At 43.2% G+C, this 25322-nt stretch overlaps 1 protein-coding gene across 4 annotated transcripts in view; it reads left to right on the top strand.

Moving 5' to 3' along the window:
* ZNF423 (zinc finger protein 423) overlaps positions 1 to 25322 on the top strand; it is a 221696-nt gene that overhangs the window by 89556 nt on the left and 106818 nt on the right. The window contains exon 1 of one of the 4 annotated variants that reach the window (XM_059857064.1): positions 3041 to 3187. The exons of 2 other annotated variants lie outside the window; for them this stretch is intronic. Coding sequence is in view for 1 of the 2 variants with exons in the window: in XM_059857063.1 (XP_059713046.1) it covers positions 11015 to 11075 (61 nt within the window). In the remaining variant the exon portion in view is untranslated. Of the gene's footprint in view, positions 1 to 3040; positions 3188 to 10797; positions 11076 to 25322 lie in introns of those variants that run through there. One more of the 4 variants, XM_059857063.1, reaches the window with a different exon arrangement.

Raw genomic sequence — 25322 nt, 5'->3', positions numbered from 1 at the left:
TGACGTCAATGCCGTCTCTCCCATCTCCCTTGGGTGCCCACATTTTTTCCTTTGTAACACTAATAGCTGACTAGCTAAGTGCCTGTTATTTCCTTGGCAGAAGATTTGATTGTGTTTTGGGCCGGATACTAAATCCAAAAACTATGTAAAAATGTCAATAGGTGAGTGCACATTGATTTCGGTTAGTCACAGTGATATTTGAGCCCCTTTGGGGGCTCTGTCTGGGGAAGTATTTTACAAGAAAGATAATATAACAGAAAATTACTGGAGCTGCACAGGTCTCTGGTGGATTTCTTAGGGGCCTGCTAAGTTTCTGTAGAATCAACAAATGCTTTATTAATCTAAATTTGCGGTTTTGTTCCTGCCTCTCTTCAGACGGCTCGGGCTCGCCGGAGGAGGCTCGGCGGGAGCGGGGCGGCCGGCGGCAGAGCCCGGCCCGGCCGGGGGCGGCGGGGAGGCCGGGGGCGGCCGCGGGCCCCTCCCCGCCCGGCCGAGGCTGCGCTGGCAGATAACGCGGGGGACGGAGGGGGTCCCTGCCAGCTGTGCGGGGCCGGCGCTGACTGGGAGCGGCTGATAAGAGCCCCGCGCGGGAGCCAGCCGGCAGCGCCGCTCCGCCAGCGCGCTGCGGGGCCGCGACTGGCAAAGAAAGTTAAACACAACTGGTCCGGGGGCGGCGGGGAGGGCTGCGCTGGAAGATAATGGTAATTGATTGAATCAAAGTCGCAGAGCAGCCTTGTTTTTCCTCGCAATTAATTTTTTTTTTTCTGATTTTCAGACCGAAGTATCCGAAGAGCTCAGGTTGCACCGAGCACATGCTGCACTAAAAGATAATAAGCACATGCCCTCTTCAGCTTTTTGGGGGAAATTCAGGCCAAGAAAAGGCACGATTAAAGAAAACGCACCCCCTTAAAGTTACGAGCACACGGCTCCAAGCTCAGCAGAGCGTGCTCTTAAGGACAGGGAAAATCAATGGCCTTTTCAGGTCGCCAGGCTGTGTGTGCTGGCTAGCAGCGACCAGCCGTCAATTTTGCCCACAAAGCCAGCAGATAGTGACACCAGAGAAGGGGATTGTCAGGGGACTGAGTTGTGCACTGTCCACACATTGGGCATTTCTGCAGCCCTTCTTTCTCTCCTGCTCCCCATCACAATACCATACCCTACAGCTCAAGATAGATGTAGAGGAAGACAGAGATTGATACCATTTATATTTTTGTATTGGTTGCTTCCCAGGTTTCATTTAGCCAGCTTGGATCTGAATCTTTTTCACTAGCAACTTGCCAGCAAGAATTTTTTCTTCTATTTTAAGGGGATTCCCCCTAATATAGCATTCAGGAGTAGTAATATAGTTTGTGTGGTTTGAGAAAAGAAAACCTTTTAGTCTTTGGCAATTGCATCTGCAAGCAGTAAAATCTTATGTCAGCACAGCGTGTAGAGTGCAGCATACCTAATAGCTAGTAAACCATTTAAAAAAGTCTTCTGCTTGATCAGATATAGTGCTTAATGTATACTGCTGTATCTTGCCCAGCACATAATTAGTATTGAGGGTGGAAAAGCCTCCCCTGTGGACCATGACACCACAGACCTAAACTGGCATTTTTTCCACACATTAGAGTTTTCTTTCTTGAGTGGAGGACATTTCTTTGCTTGTTTTAAAAATCATTCTCTAAGACTTAACAGACTGTATTAGCTTATTGTGTATCTTAAATGAACCTTGCAAGCTCTAGCAGTGTATTCTTCTTCCCATATAGGCACTGTGTAGGGTGGGCAGGCAAGCAGTATTGTAGTGCCAGAGAGATCAAACGTTGGCTAGGAAAAAAACCACCCAATCCTAACCTGGGAAATAAAAATTAACCAACCCACTTTTGCAGTGATTTTGTTGGATCCCATCCTGGAACAAGTGTATGTGTGGATGTGCTAGGAAAATGAATGGGCCTTTTTGAGGTAAGACACTGTGGTTTATCTAATCATGAATAAGTTTGGATTTTCACTAGAGCTCAGTCATGTTTTCCTCAGAATGGCAACAGAAGATTTCTTTATGTGTGGGCCAGATTTGTGGGATTTCTTCCCAACCAGTGAAACGGTGGCACATTTGCTGTCTGTTTGGGCAGGAGCAGGGTATCCTGATATCCTATCAAACAGACTAATAGGTCTCCTCTGCTGTAAGAGCTGGTAATCTGCCGTGTCATGACCACTGGTTATGAACGGAACAAGTCAGCTGTGAAGAAAGATGACTTTTTTGAAGGAACCACGTAAAAACTTTGGCCTAATGCCAGCACAACCATTGCTGGTCAACTGTGGCTCAGATTAGAGACACCTTGTGTGGAAAAAGAAGAGTTTTCTTCTTTTTCCTTATAGGCTTGAGAGCCTACTGGGTTACTGTTGCCAACCTTCCCTCTTTGACGTTTTAGGTTCTAGTGTAATTAAACCCACAGCTGTAATGTGATCTTGTCCCTTTAGCCACTGTGGTATGACTGGCAGGTGACACTGTCCTTGTCCACCTTAAATACAGCTGGTGAGCTGCTCCTAGGCAGTCAGATGTTTTTAGACTAGGCCAGTGCTTGGTAGCACCCCTTTCATCATCCTCCCAGCCTGGCCAGTGTGCTCCGCTTGTCGATCTCAGAAGTGCTGACAGCAATGTGGAAAACAACTGCCAAAGCAAAAGTACTGTGAGGTCATTTGGATAGATACAAGTGAGTAAAATTCATGGAGATAAGGTGCACCCACTCAGCACCTGTCCACCTCTGTGCTCCTCTTTGCTAAGGCCCATTGCTGCCAATGGGGCTGCTGCCAGCCTGTGCTGGCATCGAGCACTCTCTGGGCTGAGCCACCAGCCCTGCCTGGGAGGGGTGTGGGGAAAGGACAAAACCAGCTTCTGCTGGAAAGATTTAAAAAATTACTCCTGTGCTGATGCAATGCTGAGTTTTAGAGTGTGAGCCAGTCTGCAGGGCACTGGCAGTCACGGGCAGCTGGAGGAGCTGGCCTCTTGTGAACCAACTCCTGAAATGAAAAGGGGGCAGGTTTGAACCTAAAAGCGAAACAAAGAGCACGGCTGGCTGTGCTCTCGCAGGCCCAGGCGCATTGGTGGCTGCTGGTTTTCCTGTGCTGTGTCACCTCCAGCGCGGCGTGCGAGGCGCAGGCACAGCCCAGGCACCGCAGCGGGACGGACGCGCTGCGCTCCCATGCTGAGGTGGGACTGCTCTCCTGCCCCACCCGCCTGTCCGGGGGGTGCAGAGGGGCCAGGGACTGCAGGGGGTGGTGAGGGGGAAGGCGAGGTGAGGCAGGAGTCAGTGGTGGCAGGGGTGGGAAGCAGGTGGCTGGCACCGTGTTGGGGACACAGTGGGGCCTGTACCTCTGAGGACACAGAGGGAAGGACGCTGAGGGACAGCCTGCAAATACCAGGGTGAGTTCAGATACCTTAAAGACATTTGTTTGCTGGGAAACAGACTTGTATGCTTGTTTTGCCACATCCTAGGTTTTAAATGTACAGTGGGAGATAAAGGACACACTTTGGGTCAATTCTCAGAGCAGTGAAAGTAGGAGAGTAGTAACAGGGTAGCAGCTGCTTGGGAGGTGACAGCGAGAGAGGAAAAGTCACCATGGAGGGAGAAGAAAAGGGAAGAACGGAGAGGGAAGCATCACCAAAATGATTTAAATCCCTTTGTTAAGAACTTGTCAGTGAAACAACTCCTGCTTTTCCTGGAGCATTTCCTTTTCCCTACTTTTGTACAGGCCTGTGTGGCCATGCAGCCCAGGTCTTTTTCCATTCCTGGGTGTATGTTACACCTATTTCCAAAGCGTCACTAAGGTATTAGCATGATTTTCAGGTGACTGCTCTGACAGTGGGGTTGTTCTTGCCATATAATTCACAGAGCTTCACTCAAGTCACAGGCAGAACACTATACCTGCCCTGGAGAATAAGGAGGAAATTCACCAGGTTATTTTAAGTTGATTATGTGGAGGCATGCAGGAATATATCCAAGTTAAACTCAAAGGGAAATGATCAGATTGGCAGCAGATTTCATCAGGTTTATAGTTGCATTAGGAGCTCACATGAATCTTTAAAAATGTTTTAGAATTGAAAAACTTCAAGGTTTTGAGAAAACTTGTCTCACAAAAGTGATCAGTATGACTATGACTATGTGTCTCATAGTCATAGTCATACTTTCCTTTTGTGATTTTACTTTCCTGTGCTTTTGGCCAGGCAGTTTGGCTTTCTTTTCCAACACTGATGGCTGTCTCATGATTTCTCTGAGACATTGTCATAGAAATAGACACAGAAAGCAAATGTCCTGTTTCTAGGAAGCATGCGCAGGTAGTGTCTTCTCTACCCAGTGAGAGATGGGCTGCCATCCTATTAGAGAAATTTTTTTGGTAAAGCATCCTCCAAAAAAAAAGTTATTGAAAATGACTGGTGACTTTCTTCTGGTAGTAAAAGAAAAGACTTTGAGAAACAGTTTATATAGAGGTGATATCCATATGTCCTTTCCAGACTAAATTACTCTGTGATTGAACCTTCTGAGGAAAAAGAAAATGTGAAGTTTGAGTTTTGTTTCTGGTGCAGGTTGAAAAGCCTTAATGAGTAGTGCTCTGTTCTAGCAAAGTTAGATGAGAACCAGGTGATTGACTTCCACAGGCAAAATAAGAACTCCTCAATCCTGACAGCAAATGTTCCTTGAGTTCCTGGGTAAATAACTCTGCAACCCTTCTTCTCTTGGGTTAGAGTCAGCAACCACTTTAGGATGTCCCTCCCTTTGCAGGAATACCCATGGGTTTCCAGAAAGTGAGATGGGAAAAGGCACACATGCTCCTAGTGACGGCAGCTTGAGCTCATTACTCTGATTTTTAGATATGCTGGCGTTGTCTCAACAGCCTGCATTCACATTTATGGCCTTTCCAGACTGCTTATCTAGGGGAGAATGTGTGCTCAGCCTGCTCCAGTTTCATCTGAGCTTGAGCTCAGGGCCCAGACAAAGCACACCATGGCTTGGGCAGCACCAGCATTGGACTCTCAAAGATGCAAAGGCAAGACACAAAGTGGAGGTAGCTCTCCATGAAGGTCTTCAACTTCTGTCAGTCCTGTTGGTGATCTCACTGTCTCTTGAGCTTGTCTGAACAAATGCATCAAAAATAGCTCAACTATTAGTAAATTATTCCCTCCCATGAATGAGCATGTAAGTATTTTTTAAATGAGATAAAGGAAAATTAGTCTTATTCTGCACCATCCTTATTAGTTTGCACTCCAATTAATTTCATGTTAATTCATCTTGGAATGTTTTGGAAGATTTCTCAGCATCTACAAGTGCATTTTGTGGGGCAGTCTATGGAAAGGACAGAATATTTTCTGAAGAGCCTTTACTGTATTTTCCCAATAGAATTCTCTGCTCAGTGCTGAGGTTTCAAGAGGCTTTGAGTGAGCTGGTTGAGCCTCCTTTTGAACCCATCATGGATGTTTCTTTGTATTTTATGTCCTTTAAAGATTATGCCCTTTATGACAACCACCTTTTGCCAAATGTGTAAGTCACTCCAGTTCTTCCCAGCTTTTGCCCCATTTACCACCTTCCAAAAAGATTGCAGTGGCTGTATGACCACATGTCAGATTTTCCCCAGAGGGATCTCTGATTTCTTTCAATCAGTTCATTTAATTGACCAGGTTTATTTCCCTAGACCTTGTGGCTCCCTGAGTGCAGCTATTCGTCAGAAGCTGGATCTTAAGCATCCTTTTCATGTTTTACCTGGAGAATTTCTTAAACCATCTCATCTGTTCTTGGCATTTGGGGCTAAGCCCAAAAGGGAAGCTCTCTCAATCAAAAGACTATCTAAATGGATAATGTGGTACTTTGAGACCTGTAACAAGGAGGCAAATGTCCCAGTCCCACTGCTGTGGTGCTGGTCCCACCAGAACCACGGTAGCTTTGAAGGCTTGTTTGGGCAAGGTTCCCACGGCGGATGTTTGCAAGACAGCTAACTGAACTTGGTACACGTACCCAGCATACTGCTCAGATGTAGAGCCTAGGCATGATGCCCACTTTGGAAAGCAGCTTTGTAGTCTATATCTGCTTAATTTAGTCCTCAGCTGGCCTCCTGAGAACGGCTGTTCCCTGCATGTTAGTGTCCAAGAGCAGGAAGAGATGGAGGCAACTTTCATCAGAAATAAGATGAAGTAACTTGGCACTCATTGGAGTTTGGAGGCTGAATTGCCTCTTGAAAGATCATCCTTACTGCTTGTCTACAGTTTCCAAGCTGTAAATAGGATGGGAAGAAGGATGCCTTTGTATCCTGTGTTTCCCTTTTCTAGATATTGTCTTGGTGATATGAGCTTCCTTCTTCAAAGTCTGTGAAATTGTGTTTGAATGCTTTTCATGCTCTAGTTTGGCATACAGAATAAACCCAAGCAAACTGACCTGAGACAGGAAGGCATTTTCCTCTTCAGTGACTTCTGTCTGTGTCTACTGCTTTCATCTATATTAGCAAATACAATTTCTTTGGAACATCCCAGGGCTTTTCCAGAAAATTTTTATTAGAGCAAAGCACTGTTACTTCCTAGAAAGTTTGGTCAGTTTCTTCCCCATCAGTTTTTGAATCCCAGTTCTATTGCTTCCTTATGACATGTTTTATTCTGTCTTTTTAAAAATAAACATTCAGGGGTTGGACAAGATGATCTCCAGAGGTCCCTTCCAACCCTAGCTATTCTGTGATTCTGTGAAACATAAGTCAGGAGTAATTAGAGAGAAATGTACCACATTTGAAGTATAAATAGAAGGAAGTAAATGATATGATGTGTCACTACAGTCAATGGTCAAATATCTGAATTTTAATCTTGAGAGTTAAGTTAAATAAAAAGAGATCCTTTTAAATAACTTGACATTCCCTTAATGATCCATGATATGTAAATCTGAACATTTGACTTCATTGCAATAATACAGCTAGTTTAAATTTTTATTATTTTTAAGCCCACAGCCAGAAGGCTGGAGTAAGTTATTTGCAGCGTATTTTTAAAGTCCATATCGAAATATTAGCCATAACTGTCTGCTGTGTATAAAAAAAAGGGAGGGGGGGTGTGTATGTTTGAAGTTTAATCATGCTTCTACTTATGCTCAGTCCCAGAGCAATCCTTTTTTCTGCTGCTGAGCTCAAACAGCTAGTAGCCAGGTTTGATCTGCTGCCCCATGGAGCAGTGCCCTATGTGAATTTGAAGTTTTCTCAACCCGGGAGGCCGGCAAATAAAGACTAGCCTCAGGTAGCCAGAGCTCTCCTTCCCAAAGCAGCTCCCGGGGCGCTGCCTGGAGCAGTCCTCCTGAAATTGTTTCAGGCAATTGCTACAGACTATCTGTACTACTGCCCCTCTTACCCCTCCTTCCCTCTCCTCCTCCTGGCACAAGGGAGGAGTTTTGGAGTCCAGGAGTCCTATTTAACTTTAATAAAATGAAGAAAAAAAAATTTAAAAAATAAAAAGCAGAGCAGTTTGTAGGGAACTGGCACAGACTGTGGAAACAGGAGCCACAGCAAGACAAAACCCAGTGGCCTTCAAAACTTTTTTTCCCTTCTTTCTCACCACATGACTTGAAGGATGTGGACAGTAATTAAAGGACCCCCTAGCTCTTCATTTTCTGTGCCTGGTCCTTTGATCTGGTTCGTGTCGGGTAGCTATTTTCATTGTTCCTGTCTTTTCTTTTATTCTCACCCAGCCCCTTTGATGTGAGCAATGATGATCTTTAATTCCAAAATAGGAGATGGGCAGGATAGCAGTACTGGCCTTATATAATGCATCTTTCACATCTTATTTTTAAACTTGAGCATAATAGGTGTAAGTCAGAGCCTGGGGAGCATTAACCCTTTCCATGCAGAGGAACTGCTGAGGAGATTAGGAACCTATCACTTTTGGTAACGTCAGTCAGGTTAATTTTCTGTACGTGCCTACAGATGCATTTGTGAAAAAGATTATTATTATTATTATTATTTTCCTGCAAATATGATGGATCTCAAAATATAATCTGGAGGGAGTTTGTCCTAATTGTTCCCATGTGGGAAAAATGTGCTGAGAAAGAACAGTAAAGCTAATGCAGTTATTCTGACTGGCTTCACTTGGCAGCACAGTGGGAGTGAAGCATACTGTTTATTAGTGTATGTTAATAAACTATAAGGGACAAGCTGCAGGTGGTGGTTTATAAACTGTTAGCTCAGGTAAGATAGATGACAATATGGAGGTTATTAGTAGCATTAGCAGGAGAGAAGAGCTGAAGGTTCTTAATGTTGTCTTGAAATCACAGAAGCCCAGCATGTCTCTGTGTGCTCTCTCTTCCTCACGGGACACACAAACCAAGTAGCTGCACTGCAGCCGGGGTGGGTGGCACTGGGGTGGAGCACCCTCAGATGTGGCATGAGCAGGAACCCCTCTGCCAGCCACCTGGGGGGACGGTCCGTGCCAGGCTGTGTGGAGTGACACATGTGACACCCCCATGCCATGCTTTGGAGGGTGGCACGCAGGGCCCCCTGTGCCATGCTTTGGAAGGTGGCACATAGGGCCCCCCTGTGCCATGGTCTGGGGGGTGGCACACAGGGCCCCCCGTGCCATGCTTTAGGGGTGGCACACAGGGCCCCCCGTGCCATGCTTTGGGGGTGGCACACAGGGCCCCCCGTGCCATGCTTTGGGGGTGGCACACAGGGCCCCCCGTGCCATGCTTTGGGGGTGGCACACAGGGCCCCCCGTGCCATGCTTTGGGGGTGGCACACAGGGCCCCTCGTGCCATGCTTTGGGGGTGGCACACCCGCGGAGGGCAGCACAATGGCCCCGTGTCCCTGCAGCGGGGGAGCCCCCCATGCGCCCGCCGCAGCCCCAGGGAGGCAGGTGGTGCTGGCGGAGCCCCTGCCCGGGCTGTCCCCGGGGAGCTCCGCATTACCGCGGTCCCCATCTGCCTCGGCGGCACCTCCTCCCTCCGGGCCCCAGCAACAATGGCTCTGCTGCTGCTGCTGCGCCCTGCCCGAGCCGGCCCGGTGACATTTGCAGGGTTCAGCCGTCACGGCACAATCCGCTCGGGAAATGCAGCTGTAATTGTAAATAGGGAGCCCAGAATTTTCAAACTTCAGGTCTCGCGGCGTGGAGGGGGAGCTCAGCTTTCCCAGTGCCTTTTATTTTAGCAGGATTTGTGACCATCTGAAAATTTGGAAAACTATAGGTCTGCTGCTAAGCCACTTAAACATTAATGTTTGAACATCATGTCACTGGTTTTTGTGTTCAGAAGAAGACCTAAATGGGCACAAATTAAAAAAAATCCAAACATTTTCCTGGTGGAAATAATTAGAGGCAAAATATAACAAATTGTCTGTAAGAAATAACAAAGAAGCAGTGAGGATAACAAAGATTAAGTGTGGTAATGGACAGAGGCAGCTTCATGAGTCTGACTATGTTTTAGTTTAAAGCCTACCTTTTTCTTTTCATTCACAAAACATATCTGCATAAGTGGCTTTGTGTCTGAAATAATATTAGATGTGGATTTATGCCTTCATGACACCTGCTCTTTTAGGGACATAAAATGTGCGTTACATTTATGTAGTTCTTAAAATAACAGCTGTTAATTAGATAACTTTCAGGGTGATTGTTATTAAATGTTATGGTCCTGGATCAGCAAAGTAGTTCAGCAGATGCCCAACTGGAGCACGTGATGGGACACGTAGGCTTTTCAGCCTGTACTTGCTTAAACCTGAGCACATGCTTAAATAGTTTGCTGAGTGGGGCCAAGACCAGATGTAGTGAATACCTAAAATTAACTTTGTTAAATGGCTTACAATATGCCTCGTTTCCATGTGCTTTTAAATTTCCCACTTGAACGTTATTTGGGCTGAGCTTCTGTGTGTTTGTCCTTGTCAGTAGAGCTATTTTTTTTAATTTATTTTTTTAGTGTTACTAAATGCATTTGGTTCCCTCAAAATATTTCTGATAGGCATGAAGGAGGAAAAATGATCTTCCAGTTCTTCCAGTACAGCTGGTCTTTAGTGCCAGTGGTTTTGTAGCTGGGGTGCTTTAAGGAAATAAGGGAAGGAAAGGTTGTAGCAAGGAATATTTCACTGGAACAGCTTCTAGAGTTGGAAAAAGTAGACACACTTCTGAGACCTGGCAAAGGGATGTGGAACCTGTAATCTTGTCCACTTTTTCCAGCTATATCAGTTAATCTAATAATAGAAGCTTATACGGCAATGTAATTTCTTTTTTTAGACAGAGAAAACAAACATTGAAATTGCAAAGGGGAAAGTTGGCACCAATACATTCCTCAATGAGTACTAGGGCCCTTTCTTCACTTGGAAAGAAAAAAAAAATGCCTCTTTCTAAAGCAACCCTGTTTTAAGGGCTCAAGCACGCCCAGATAGCCTCTAGTTAGGTTTCAGCAGTCTAATGAAGCCTGCCTTTTTTGTGATTTCACTGCACATACTCCCTGCCTGCCTTGATTGGCAGCTGGGTAGCAGACCTCTGCAGCTGTGACAATTTGCCTGAGGGAGACTGTAAGTGTCTCATTGAAACTTGCATTGTAAAATCCTCCAAAATGCCTCCCATAATATTAGGCACAGGAGAAAAACACAGGTGTGAAAAACTTTCACAGATCCCATGAGTTCAATGTCTCTTGGCAGCTTTGGTGGATTCAGTGTTATAATATAAATTTTAAACTTGCTCTTGCAAAGCAGAAGTTGCTCCGTCTTCTGTCACAAGAAGCGGTAAAACCGGCAGCGCCTGTGCCGCGCTCGCCTTTCCAGGGCGATGAGGATTGGTTATCCATGGGTGAAACCTGTCCACCTGCTGTGACTCAGAGCCTGTTCCAGCACAGAGAGGACACAGGTGTCCCTGCAGGTGTCCCCACTGCTGGGGCACCTCGCTGGCATGGCAGAGTTTTAGGAGCTCCTGTTTTCCGAGTGAAGGCATGGTCTCATGTCCAAAAATGAGTGCTCGATGATTGATTCTGCTTCCAGTGAAGGAGGGATTTGAAAACCTAAGAGGTGTCTCCATGAAATCAACCTTCCTATATATATGTACAGTCATTTTCTCTTCAGCTGGTTAAGTAGCTTAACTACTCCTCATTGGCACATAGGTGAGATTCAGCATTGCCAGCATGACTGGAAAATGAATCTTGGCTTCTGAATGCCTGATCCTTTTGCTGGTGTGTTTGTTCCCAACTGCTTGCCTGTGTGTTAGAGCAACTTTGCTTCTTATATTTGCCATAAAGGAATCTCAATATGACTGCAGCCTTAAGATCTGGCACTTCAACAGTCTCAGTAGGTTCAACACAATATTCAGGAATTAAAGTTCTGAAGAAATGCAAGCAGCTAAATTTAGACTTAAGAAACGTGCCTGATTTGAGTGAGCTGATGCTGATGCAAGGAAGTTTCCCTGCAAGCCAGCCAGGCTTTATTTGTTGCTTGAAGGGAGGAGATTTTAGTTAAGTTGGAACATTTGATTTGCTTTCTTGAATTGTTTTTGATTAGTGACTGAGTGCAAGGTTAAGCTTTAATAACATATCCCTTGTAATAAAATCATGCTGGTGAATGATGTATGTGGCTAAAAAGATTTAGATACACTAGTCTGTTAAACTAATACAATTTGGAAATGCTCTGGAAATAAGCACGTAAAATAAGAACCAAAGGCAAATTTAAAGATTTTTTTAACTCTTTCTGGGGCTAAAATTTTTGTGACTGGCCTGTTCAGGCAAGCTGATTAAAAATAAGGCAGCATGGCTGCAGTCTTGGTAAAAGAGAAACTGTTTTGAATTTAGTAACAAAAACTGTTTAATGCATCACTGAGTTTCTGCTGCAGTGAACTAGTGACAGACCCAGTGACTAGTTAAAGCTGAAAATAACAAATCTTAAATTTAAATAACATTTAAAAGTTTCATGAGAGACTCTCAGTACTCTCCACCTTCTCCTCTGAACTACAAACTTTGGTCAGTTCAAGACAAATCAGCAGTGCTGTAATATTTAGGTTTTGTGAGTTGGTAGTTGCAGTAGGGCTGAGGTTTTAGTTTCAGATTTTTATCAAGGTTTTCTGCTCTTAGTGCTTTCCATAGACTTTCCTAAGAGCCACAAAACTTGTGCTGATGTATAGTGATTCAATGTACTGTAAACTACACAAGAGGCTTCAGTTTCATGGCTGTGTGAAGCTTTTGTGTAAATGTTTTTAGTGGTGTCAATTGAGAAGCTGAACTCAAAGTTCAGTTGAGCATTAGGGGTATCAGCTGAAAGCTCAATTTGAGTTACTTGCTTGTTGAGGCTGGTTCATTTCACAGGAACATTCTAAACAAACTTTGTGAAGCAGTGCAGTATTATGTTTCTTATTTCATGGTTGGGGAAACTGAGGCACAAAGCTGTGGAACTTCTTACCTTTCTAATGCAGTTGGGACTGTTAACAGAGCATGGAGCCTTCAGACAGTGCTGCTGATGTGTTATTGACTGTTGTGTGCTGTTCCTTGTCTAGCAGGGGAGTCTAGTTTGTCAAAGGGAAGGGGTTTTGTCTCATCATTGAGGAAGGAAATGGATTTAAATGTCAAAGGTTGGGAAAGCCATTGTTTTCCCTTTTATGGCAGTGAGCATGTCATGCTCCTCGGCTTACCAAATAAATGAAACTATAAAGGAAATGGTAGTTTTGGAAAAAAAACCCCAGCACTGTAATCCAGAGCATCTGTTTTCTACTGTATTTTTTCCCCTGGTCTCTTTTTATAATTTACATCCAAAGCATGAAGTGACAGAATTTGGCAGACTCGGATCTGTACAGTAGAGCTTAATGGTTTTTTAGCAGGGAATAAATAAAGCCCCTCAAGCCTGCTTAGTTCTCACCCATGCACGTGAGCAGGGAGAGGGGGAAGGAGTGTTGTATTTTTCTTGGAAAAAGACCTTTTCGGTTCCTCCTAATCTGGCACCTGGAGGTCCAGCTGTGCTGGCTTGAGGCTGTGTGTAGCCTTGTGCATGGGAAGGATGATGGACAGGCCGCTGTAGAAGTTGAAATGTTTCACGTCTCTACAGGCAATATGTATAGCTATATTTGTGAATAGTGGCAGGGCGCAGTTGGAGCTGGAATTACTCTTCAAACAATGATTTGCCAATAGTGCTGCAGTCTGGGCTGGTTTCTGTTGCCATTTGTGGGGAGGGCCAGCACCGCGTGGATTTTCCAGCTTTGCTTGCTCGAGCTACAGCAGCCACGCAGCCTCTATGCCTGCCATCATTGCTTCCTGTCTCCATGAGCTGATTGTAAATTATTTTTCCTGGTTTGAGCTCTGCACATGGCCTGGAAATGTGTCACTCTGGTTATGTTTGGCTTGGTCTTCTGCTAATTTATACCAGTTTCTACTTCAATATATTTCCATTGGCTTAATTCAATGGCAGGATTTCTAATTTACTTGGGTATAAGTAGGAGTATTGGGTTCATTACTCCTAACAGTTTAGTAATCTTGATTTATTTTTGTTCTTCAGTCACACAAATGCCAAGGTTAACTTGCTCTTAAACCCTTGATTTTCTAGGATGTAAAATGATTCCATACATAAAGAAGAAAATAGAGGACATTTTTATTCTGCAAAGTGGTCTATGTTGGGGGATGGTGGGTTTTGGCTGTTTGGATTACGGAACCTAGAAAATGCTGGGTTAATATTTGTGAACTGAAAGATTTAATTTGCCCTCACTGGTACTCTTGGATTCTCTGGATTCCTCAGCTGTGGATTGGGAGCTGATATGGAGTGGCACATACTTGGACCAAAATGTTTCCAGTGCCCCTAGTAATAAGTGATTTTAATGGAGAACTTTTCACAGCAGAGGACTCAGAGATATAGTCTGTGCTTTAATAAAGATGCTATGTCTCCACAGTGTACATTAGTCAGTGAGTTAAACAAGCATCAACATTAAAACAGACATTATCCCCTGCAGTGTATTTTCTTAGTGCTTTGTCCATTACAGCTCTCAAATGGTGAGGTTTCTAGTCCTTCCTGTTGGAAACAGCTTTTTTCTAACATTTATTGCAGATATTTTCCTAGTGTCTAGCATAAAATTGTGCTTTCTTCTCTCCTCCTGCCCTCCCCAAATGCTCAGTGGAATGCAATGATGGTGTTTACTGTGCATGAACTCCTTGGAAGCAGTTCCTGCACCTTCCTTAGCTGTTCTTTAACAAAGATACATATAATCAGACCTTTTAACCTTTCCTCATAAATCAGTCCATCCAGGCCATTAATCACTTCTGTTGCCTTCTTCTGAATTCTCTCCAATTTGTCATCATCCTGTGGCTGGGGACAGCTCGGTGACCGCAGCCCTGCACGGAAGTTTAGTACCAGCCCACTGCACCCAGAGATCAGGATTTATTTATTTTGTCCCTCTTTCCTTTTGCTTCATTCCCAGTCAGAATATATCTCCTACCCACTCTGCATAATCACTTCTTTCAAACATTTGTGGAGATAATTTGCAGTCTTACAGACCCTCTATCATTCTCTGATACCGAGTTAGCAGAGATTGATGGGGCGAAGGATTGAATGTGACATTTTGTGTCTCTCCCTCTCTTCGTTCCCCTATTCCTCACCCCAAAGTAAACTACACAACTCTTCATTTGGTGCATATGGTCATATTGAATGTGAGGAAAGAGGTAGCATTAGAGAGGAAAAAAAGATGCTGAAAATATAATTGCCTAATTGTGAATCCTAAGTAGTGCAGGCAGCAGGGGCGGCCCTGACTGGAAGAAATCAGAGGGTCACTAATTCATACTGCCAACATCCTAATTAGCTGTGCAAATGTAATGTTTATATTGTTGGGGATGGATTACAATATCCATTGTAGAATGGAAAGAAATAAATGAATTGTGTCAGTGGAGCTATGTAGAAAACACTCCTGCCACCCCATTTAACTATGAGAAGTAGCTTAGCTACTAAAAAAAGTTTGTTTTCAGGCTGATGCGCAAGTCTAATTGGGTTTCCAAAGAAAGGAACATGTTTTAATTATTAATTAGAAATCAGAGGAGTAAAAGAGTGGAAATCTGCTTCAGCTGGAGGTTTTGCTCAATGCTGGATTTCTCCTTAATAAGCTGAAACATTCCAGGCCTGCCTTAGTTAGCGGTTGGGTGCAGTGGCTTTACTCGGGGGGTAGACATCTTAATGCTCATGTAATTATCATGTAATTATTTTGTAATGTGGGATCAAAATTTTGCATAGATGGCATTCTTTCACTGAACTTGAAAAATAAAAAAAGTTGTGTTCATTAATGCAGTGATGCAGTAATTTTGGTCTAAGAAGCAGGGTTCCCTCATCCCCCTCCCTATCTCTTTAAGACACAAATATTTTGAAACAGTTTTAGAGATGGTGACCTCAAGATGAATAGAATTATTTAATTTAGATTTTGTTGAATATTTATCAGATTTCTTGTTGGTAATACTGCCTTTCAACAGAAGTGTCAAGTGGGTTGCAATTATCATCAAAGCTGATAGGTACAAATAAGCAATGATCCTGTCTGCTATCACAGGGTGTGCAGGTTCATAAAGGGGAATTCTTGTGGAAGTCGCTTTCTCCCTATGAGTTTTCCTCCCTGTTGCCATTGAACTTCTGGAATCAAAGTTGTTAAAGACTGATAGACTTTGTCAGAAGATGTTAAGTGGATTATGGCCCATCATAATAAATATTCCCTGTAGAGAGACAGGGTACGTTCTCATGAACAGAGAGTATGGAGCTGCCTCTTTTGAGTTGTGCTTTCTAGTGCCTAGAAGTAGTCTTGAGCAGAGTTCTGCTCTGTTTACAACTGCACACACTTGTCTGCACAGATGAAAATGTTATTGGGCCAGTGCTGTCACTCTTATGGCTGGAAATCACTGGCAGCCTGGATCCAAGCTGAATCACAGGTTAAACCTTACAAGTTAAAGAACATAGCAAGAGCTGCTGGCTCTTGAGTTGCCAGATATTTGTAGATCCATGTGTGTCTGAAGGGGAACTGCCCATGAAATGTCTCAGTTTTAATAGGAAAAGGGGATGGGAAAGAAGAGCATATGACTCCATATGGCTCCCTCAGTGTGGCAGTAAATCCTTGTGTTAGTGGGGTGCAACTGTGAGGAAGTACAGAGCTGTCTCCTGATGTTGCTGTTTCATAGCAAAAAATCCATGGAGGAGATGGAGAGGATATAGCTAATGTGGAGTGGATGGCTTCCTTTGGGGTTATGGCTTCCATGAACTTGTAAATGCGGCATTATAATAAACAAAATATCTGACTTTACAGAGCAACCGTTAAGAACATTTAAATTGGTCTTTTTTCAAGCATCTGCTGAAATTATTATGTTTGAAAATGTTTGGTTTGTATTCACAAAAGAAGTAAAATTTCCTGATTGTGGGCCATTTAGCACCTGTTTCTGCCCATAAAACTCAATATACCTTTTCCAAAACCTTGTTTTAAGAAGGAAAAAGATAGTTTCTTAGTTGTTCTTTATCACTGTACCGTGCTGTCCTACCCCTTCTCTGTAGTTTATTTACATGATGTTTAGTTGTAAAGGATTTGACAAAGATACCAGTATCAAGAAGGGGCACTATGATTTGTGTTACTACCAAGAGGTAATTCTGTTTCTTTAAATTGGAAGCTAGCTTTGGTCCCCCCTCCCTACTAACAAAGCTTTCCCTATTAGCAAAAAGAAAACCACCTTCCTGACTTGGATTCTCCCAGCAGAAGTCAGGTTAAGCTTTATAGTGTAGTGGAAGTAACAAGTAATTAAGAATAACAAGCAATTGTGATTAAAAACTCAAAAGAAAACCTTCACTTTCAAGGGGCCATATGTTGGTAAAAGTGCTCCCCAGCTGAACCATATGGATGGGTGGAATGTGGGATCTCCTGCACGTTGGGAAGAGGCCGTAATAATTTGTGACTTGACATATTATTGCCATGTTTCCTTTTGATCATACCAGACATCCACAGGTCTCTGTCACATCCTTGTAGGAGAACGAACGTGGGTCTCTGCAAACTAAGTGTCTCAGTTTCAGAGTTAAAAGCAAGTGTGCCTTTAATTAAAGCAAGACCAGCTTCTAACAGAAGTTGCCTTGGTCAGATGATGCAGTCAATGATCCTGTCCCGTCCCCTCTCTTGCTGAAACCTGGAAAAACAGTTGCAAGTACCATTTTGAAGGCTGTTTTGCCAAGTGTCTGGCAAATGCTTTGTGTCAAAACATCCATCTTTTCCCTCTGTGGGTAAAGAACGATCTACAAACACTCATATCTTCATTGGTCACACTAAGAAGGCTAAACACACCATCCAGTAAAATGCTTTAGCTTCAAAAGTGGAACTGGTCCTTTATCTTGTGGAGGCTGCCTTATAGCTTTGTGAAAAAAGAAGCACAAAGTGCTGCTGTAGGGTAATAATACAGATGTATTAAGTCTGTAATCAACTTCAGCAGCTTCATGGGGACCTTGCAACAGGGTTTTAGGTTGAGATTTGTAGAAGAATGCGCAGTGATACCTTAGAAAGGGACATGATGACACCTCATGTGTGTGTGTGAAGGAGCTGCTGACGCTGACATCTAATATCTTGGATATATATTCTGCTGTTGTACCTCCTGGCACAGCCTTGGTAGTGTCTTCATCCACTGCAACTTCAGGAAGCTCATCTGGTTGTGTGGCAGAGGATGTGATTACCAGCAGTGGCCTGTGCCTAGCACTGCTGTGTGATTTGCAGAGGTACTTGTGAGATGCCTGAAGGGTGTTTATGTTCATGTTGCCATTTTCAGTAATCAACTCTTATTGATTTTTTTCACAAGAAATCAAAATTATTTTATAGGAAAATATTATGGAGTTTTCTCTTTGATCAATGGATTTTTTATTTCTAAAACTTGCAGCAACTTAGAAGCTCTTTTACTTTTTGTCCCCCTGTGCTTCAGCACACACATAAACCCATTTTTGAACTCGTCTGGGAAGTGTTTGACATGGAACATTTGCTGATGTATTGTTTTTCTTCCTAAGTCATCAGTGGAACAACTTGCTGCTTCCTTCTTGCATGAAAAAGTTGGCCCACCTCAATCACCCTTAGCAGCAGTGAACCCCAACACAGCCAAAATAACCTCCATATCTAACTTGCATGCAGGCAGCATCAAGTTTGGGAGGTCAGTAGTATGGTTTGCAAGTTCTTGCATTATACATTATCAGAGAAATGTTTTTAATGGAATACAGAGTCAAACACAATCAATAAATTCAGGCCCTATAGGTACAGATTTAGGTATTGTTTATTCTTCCTTGTTTAGAGAAGCTTTTGCAGTCAGCTACCCTGCAGTGGGCTAATGCTGGCTGGCTGCCAGATGCCCACCCAGCTGCTCTCTCTCTCCCCAGCCTCAAGAGGACTGGCAGAGAAAGTAAGATGAAAAAGCTGAGTTGACATAAAGACAGGGAGATGGCTCAGCAATTACTGCCATGGGCAGAACAGACTTGATTTGGGGGAAACAAACTTAATTCTCCTCCGTGCCCCGGGAGTGCTGGGCAGTGGGGGGTTTTGGCCAGTCCAGTGATGGTCAGTCAGCAGTGGGTCTGTTGTGGAGCCAGCTGTATCCAGCACAGGGCAGCCCCTGACCCCTTCTCACAGAAGCCCCCCTGAGGCCCAGAGCCCAGCCTGGCCAGCACACCCAGCACACACTCACATTTCCACCCTGTGCTGTGTGTGCAGCATGGCCCGGCCAGCCTGACCCCTGGCCTCCCAGCAGATGTCTCCAACTTTTCTTGCCTGCTGTCAGGGTGAGTAGGTGATGGGCTCTCACATGAATGTTGATCCTGAGCCTGGCTTGTGGAGGTCCTCTTTGATGTTTTATTTTGGCTACTTGCCAGGGGGTCCAATTTTTAAAGCACAGGGGTAACGATCAGATTATTTTTATTATCCTGCTTTAGAATTCACTGTTCTGCAGACATCATTTCCTGCACTCTTGCTGGGTAGCAAAATGTCCCCAAGAAGGACACGCCACCAGATGCAAGATCTGTTCTGTGTTGCTGGGAGGAATAACACAAGGACTGCAAAAGTTGCCTGGCTGTTCAAATAGTAATGTCACAAACTGTGGCTTGCTCTTCACTGCTTTCCTCATTTAGCCATCCCAGAGCACTATTTGGAAACAAGCACAATGCACCTGGTGGGTTAAGAAAAGCCTTCCTTGCTTTTGTTCTGGATACCTGGTGATGTGTGTGAGCATGTTGTAGTGCAAGAGAAAGTGTATGTTGCAGAAAAACTCAGTATAGAATTAATACCTGCCTGGAGGTTTCTATGTACTTAGGTGGGAAATTCAGCCTTATCAATCATTCTTTGTGTTTCACTCTTCAGAATAAGTACCATTCAGATTTATGGGCTGCCTAATTTATTAATCTGAGTAAAAAGAAGACAAAGATATATCTGATTCATTGAATATAATCTTCTGGGCAGATCAGGAAGATGAAGAAAAATACTGAGCGCTGGCTTGGAATAGAAATCTTCAAATATTATCATTTGATCTAGAAATAAACTGGCAGAGCACAAAGGTTGCCTACATTTAACATTCATAGCATTTTACTACTAGATACAGTGCTTACCTCAGATGTCAGAAAATAAGAGACTTTGCACAAAAGCTGGGTTTTATTCATTTTGTGACACTCTTCCTAATGCTACCCAAACCAGCATGTGTTGGTCTAATTGCCCTTCTGTATCTCCATTTTTATATCACTGTAGGTCTTTGGAATTTGGAAATTCTTGATTACCGTGTGTACTGTAACATTTGAAACTGTGCTTGAGCCCAACTGTATTTTGATGTCCCTGCTTTCTTTAAATGGCAGAAGCACTGAATATAAATTAGAATATATTAGCATTTTGCTGACTTAAAAGATGACATTTATTGTGAGGCATAAAGAGTTAATCTTAGAGTTTTAGCTCTGAGCTTACTTTATTGAGCTTCTGCATACACGTGTTAATTTTCTCAGATGAGGGATAATGGATGTCACTTGAGAAAACAATACTGATTTGGGTTCTTTCATAGTTTGTGGGTTTATGTCCCACATGGTATAGAAGCAGGCTCTGGGAGATTGCCTGAAATATGCCTGGCCTCTCAGCTGCACTAAAAATAATTCCTGCTTCCCTTATTTCTAGACGTAATTCTGAGATGCTGCAAACCTTTACCAGCTCCTTGTTTAGGAAAAAGATTTCTCTTCAGTTTTCAAATAACAATAAGGGAATGGTCTTTAGGTGTGACTGTTGCATTTCCTTTGTAAAAATGCATGTGTGTTGTGGATTTTCTTTTTGTTTTGTTTAATCACTTTTGTTATGAAGCATTCTTGATTGGGTGACCTTTCTTTGAGAACAGCAGTTCACATTGGATTTTGGCAAAATGGGTTTGATCATCCTTGCTTTACTAAGCACTAGCACCTAGATGACAGTAATTCACCCTCTAATACCCCCACAAAACCTATTTATGCAGAACTTGACATGATTTGCAGTCTCTGTAAAGGAGGACTATAGGACTTAAGCAGTGGCTAGAATTATTTTTTTGACCTCCATTTAAGTTATTGGAAGTATCAGGCTCTTCAGACAACTAACCTGTTCTCTAACCTGGCACTTAGCACCTTATAACAGAACTCTCAGTTCTGTGGCATTCATGTGTGTCCCTCCTAACTTGAAGGTGGAAAAATTTCAAGGGAAATTGCTGTCCAGCAATGGAGAGCTTCAGGCAGCCAGATAAATTGATCTTAGTAGTGATAATAGTCCAATGTAAGGCAACACAATCACAACCTCTTTACTAATATTTGCTGACCATTGTCCATTTTAACTCTAACACGTTGGCTGTGAATGCCAATGAGCATCCCAATGCCAGGGTACCCATTTGAGCTTTGTGATCTGCAGCACATACAGGTACAGAGATGGTATTTTATTTGTTTGTTTCTGGAAACAGAAAAAATGCTGACAACTAAGAGATTGTAGAGATGTTTTTTTTCCAACACCAATTTTAAAGAAGTGTGTGAATGGAAAAATTTGTTTTTGAGAATTCAGATAACATCTGCATTAATATGGTATATTGTAAGGATCATTAATGTTCAGAGTATATTATCAGGTGTTTTCTAATGCACTTTTGATGAGCTGTAATGATGCTTGCTGTAGTGTTTTTTCATCTCTACTCTCCCTCCCTTTTTTTTTCTGCTTGATTGTAATAATGACTTAACCCAGGTGGTAGACTCTATCCAGAAAGTGCCCAAGGGAAATATTATTCCCTAGTACCAGCAAACATCACAGATAGTCATTGAGTTCACTATGAAGTTTCCTCAGGAGGGAAGATCTTGGATCACCCCTTGGGTATCTGGACCCGCCCCACATTTGCAGTGTAATAATCTGGCTTTGGGATGAGATGGAGAAATGGCAGTGAGAAATAAGATGAAAAATGGAAGTGGAAGGGAAGGAAAAAAGCCAGTAATATGTGGTAACTTTTGAAATGACTGATTTTTGTTACAATATAACTTGTCATGGAATAAGGTCCTGGAAAGTATTTGGATCATTTTGAGATTATTATTAAAGAGCACAGTGTAGTTTCAAATGACAAGGTTGAGTGCAAGGATAGAGATTCTTCCCTTTGGATATCTCAGGGTATTGGTTGGTTATGATCCTGCTAGAAAATACTTCTGTTTTTTGGATATGACTGATATTTGTTCTTAATATTTGTCTTTTGTAGCTCTCTTAATCTGCATTATCAGCCAGGAAATGTGTTTTAAGCTCTGGTTCCCTGGTCTTTGTTATGCCACCTAGTTGCACAGAACAGCAAGCTTTAAATAAATGTCATGATATGCTGTAGCTTTGTCAGGTAGACAAGGTGCCTAAAAGTGAAAAACTGAAAATGCAGGCAATGGTGATAGAAAAATACTGCACATGCTTTTCAACTGAGCAAAGTCTTTGTAGTAGTGGGTGTGCAGAGTGTCTGGTATCACTCACTGTGTGCCCTTAGGATTTACTGGCAGTAGCCAGCACAGGCACCGCAAGCAAGAGTAAATCACACTGGTTGTTCAAAAGATGGTCTCTTGTAAGTTTACCCAGATTTACAAGCATGTGAAAAGAAGGGGCTTCTTTGTTTTCTTATTTTTTCCAAATCGCTGTTTCCTTGTTTGTAGAAGAATTCAAAAATAAAGTACCCAGGAAGAAAATGATGCTGTTAGGTTGCTTTTGGCTATGTTATATTGAAAGCTATACTTTGCAAATGTAATCTGTAGCAGCAAACGGTGTACAAAGGAAAAGGAGTCATGTTGTTGCACACAACGTTTTCCATTTTCTGTATAAAAGCTTGTTTAAATGATTTTGTGCCCTCCCCTTTTCACTGCCTTTCTTAGGCAGCTGAATGCATGCCCCTGTCAGCCCAGGGCCATGCACGTGGTGTGGGGGACCTTTCACAGCAAAGGGGGCTCAGGCAGCTCTCCCACCAGTGGCTGTTTTGCCTGGGACAGGTTTTCTTTGAGGCTGTACTTGGTCTATGAAATGCTTTGTACTGTCTTTTAATCCACCCTCATCTGCCCCCTTAATATTCTCCATGGATGGGGCAGGACTAGAAGGGCACTCTGCAAGTCTCCTAAAATGGAAATGAAAAACCTAAGTGATATCTGGCCCAAAACTGTTTTAGATTTCTCTTGGAAAAAAAAAGGCTTTTTAGTGGTCTTTTACTTCTGGGAGCATGGTTTCCCTCCCCAGTGAGATGCATTTTGTGTCAGCTGTTTCTATATTAAAAAAAAGAGTCTCCTGAAATAACTGCTTTTGGCTTGTCAGCATCTGGCAGCCCTCTCCTCCTGAAGCAGGCACCGCCAAGGTCCCATGTGAGCAGGAAGGGCCCCTCTCTCCCTGTATGGCCCCTGCAGAGAGGGGGTGCCTGGGGTCACAGGTGGGGCAGCCCAAATGGATTGCACTGCGCCTGCTTCTGATGTGCCTGGCCCGTGCTTGCACACCACGATTAAATTTCTGCTCTTGTCAGTCCATTAAACCTCCCAGAGTGATTTGTTCTCCCCAGAGAATCACAGGAGAGGGGGTGGAAAGGTAAAAAGAGAAAGGAGAAAAATAAAGAAGGGCTGGCAGGAGGAGAGGACAAACCAAAAATGAGTAAAACAGAGCTGCTGAATCCCATAGCCAAGTATTACATTATAGACTCCCAGTTTGGATATAAACAAAATGTTTCCTTAGAGCAGAACTACATCCAAAACTTAAAAAAATATTTTCCAGAGGTGAACCAGACGTGCTCTGTCCTGCCTCAGGAGCAGGAGGAGGTGACTCACCTCTGGCACCTCTCAGCCCCCAGCCCTCTCTCTGCTCATGCCTCTCTTTGCAGTGCCAGCAGGACGGTTCTGAGGGGTTGCTTGTGTTGCACAGCTGGATTTGGGTGATTCCAGCTGCCCAGGGCAGGTACCTGGCTGGCCTGGCCTCTGGCTCCTGCAGCAGCTGCATCTCTCACTGCTGCTGGGTGCTCTGTGCAGCTGCCTCACGGCCCTGATGTGAGCAGCCAGCTTTGCTGATGTATTTATTGTGTGACACTGCTAAGCTGGGTGGGTTTTGCAGGCTGGTGGTGAGGCTCACTCAGCTCAGTGTGACAGTGGCCACCATGCAGTGGCTTCCCTGCATGTCCCTTCAAGGGGGCTGAGGACAGAGCAGGACAAGGCTGAGTCTCTTGATGGGTTTCAGGACACCCAGTTTCTTGGTTTTGAGGAGTCCATATGTCTTAAAATATCATCCAGCTAAATGAAACAAAAAATACCATGCCAAAAGAGCACAAATGTTGTCACCAAAGTTAACAGAAGTAAGGAAATTAATACTTATAGTTGACCTCCAATACCTAGGCACAGTGGGGTGTAGCAAGGAAGTAGTTAGAAAGGCACCATGGTGAGCCTTGCAGTGAATTACCTTATTTTTATTAACTTTCTGACAACCTCAGTGAATTTCCTTTCTTTTTATGAAGTGATTAAAAAACCTAATCAGATCGTGTAATTAAAATATATAATTGCACAATCTCAGAGTTTTTCATAATTACTGTACATGGTAAATATTGTTACCTGATAACACTTTGCACAAAAATTCTGATGAATTTGATGGTTAGGAGGTGTCTGATTTCCAGTGTTTGCAATGGAACCTTCTCTAATGGCACTAGATAGATAGTAAAATGTTTTAAAATGGAAACTATAGTGAGGCTCTAAAATAATGACTTGGTTGTCCTATTTTAAAGCTTTTGTACATATTGGGCAGCTGGTAAGTGTTGACATGGTGTGTTTCTGTGCATTTATAATGGCTGTTTCCTTCATGCTCACACCTCTGCTTCTGTTTTGTTAGGCACCACCCACTGGAAAATGGGTGTTTTGATACAAAGCAACACAGTAAGAAAAAAATCGGATCAAATCCAGTATCTCAATTCCAACCAAAGAACTGAATTAAAATGAAGTCCCTCTGAAGCCTGTGTACAGTGACTTCAGGGTAGACATGATATTGCAGCCTTCCTGATGTCAGGTAGCCAGGAGGCCCTGGACTATGGTTGTGTTCATAGAAAGTCCAAAGATGCAAGGTATGATAATCCTCAATAATGGGAAAATTGTTACCCAAAACCAACCAAACAACAAAAGGCTGTATGTGTCTTTAAAATCAGCTTCCAGGTGGGAGGAAGCAGTTACTGAGTTTTCATTAATTTGTCTGATTTTGTTTGTTTTGGAAAGGGTGAGATGGGCTAAAGATCTTTTAGACAGCAGCACGGTTTATTTGTGGTCAGAAAACTCTTCTGTCCTGAAAACTTTTGCTTATTGACCAGAACTAAAATACATTTCAGAAAAGCCTTGAGAAAACATGTAAATAATATGTGAATTGTATCTGGGGAGCCTTATTCTCTCACTGTCCTGTGGGAGACAGCAGAGCTGCCCAGTCTGTACTCCTGTCTGGGCAGGGAGCTTTGGCTGTGGGTCTGGGAAGGGCAAAACCAAACAGATTGCAGGGAGGTGGTGAGAGGTGTTCATTATTTAGGTATATTTAGGACAGTAGGCTTTTTTGCAAATGAATTTGGTCTGAGCTTTAAAATTCTTTGTGTTGTTTATGAAAACAATAGTTTTTCATTTCCATGGTGTGGGTGTGTGTGTTGTCAGCCATTAATTGACTGGAGATGTTTTTTTAACACATCTGGTTTTGGAGGTACAAGTGTGTCTTTTAAACCTCTGATGCCTGATTTCCCAGAGAGATCTTGGTTGTTTATTTTTTATAGAGTCTTTTGCTTTTTCTGGTTTGATTTTTTGACCATTTTTCCTGCGCAGAAAATGTGCCCCTACCCTAAACATCCACCTCCAGCTTTCACCCATGTTTAATTTAGGGGATTCTTCTGTAGAAAGCCTGTACCTTTCTGTAAAAAGCC

This window comes from Haemorhous mexicanus, chromosome 12 (assembly GCF_027477595.1).
Source record: "Haemorhous mexicanus isolate bHaeMex1 chromosome 12, bHaeMex1.pri, whole genome shotgun sequence".
Classification (NCBI taxonomy): Eukaryota; Metazoa; Chordata; class Aves; order Passeriformes; family Fringillidae; genus Haemorhous; species Haemorhous mexicanus.
The sequence above is the reverse complement of the archived record's forward strand: the minus strand, read 5'-3'. Positions and strand labels throughout refer to the sequence as shown.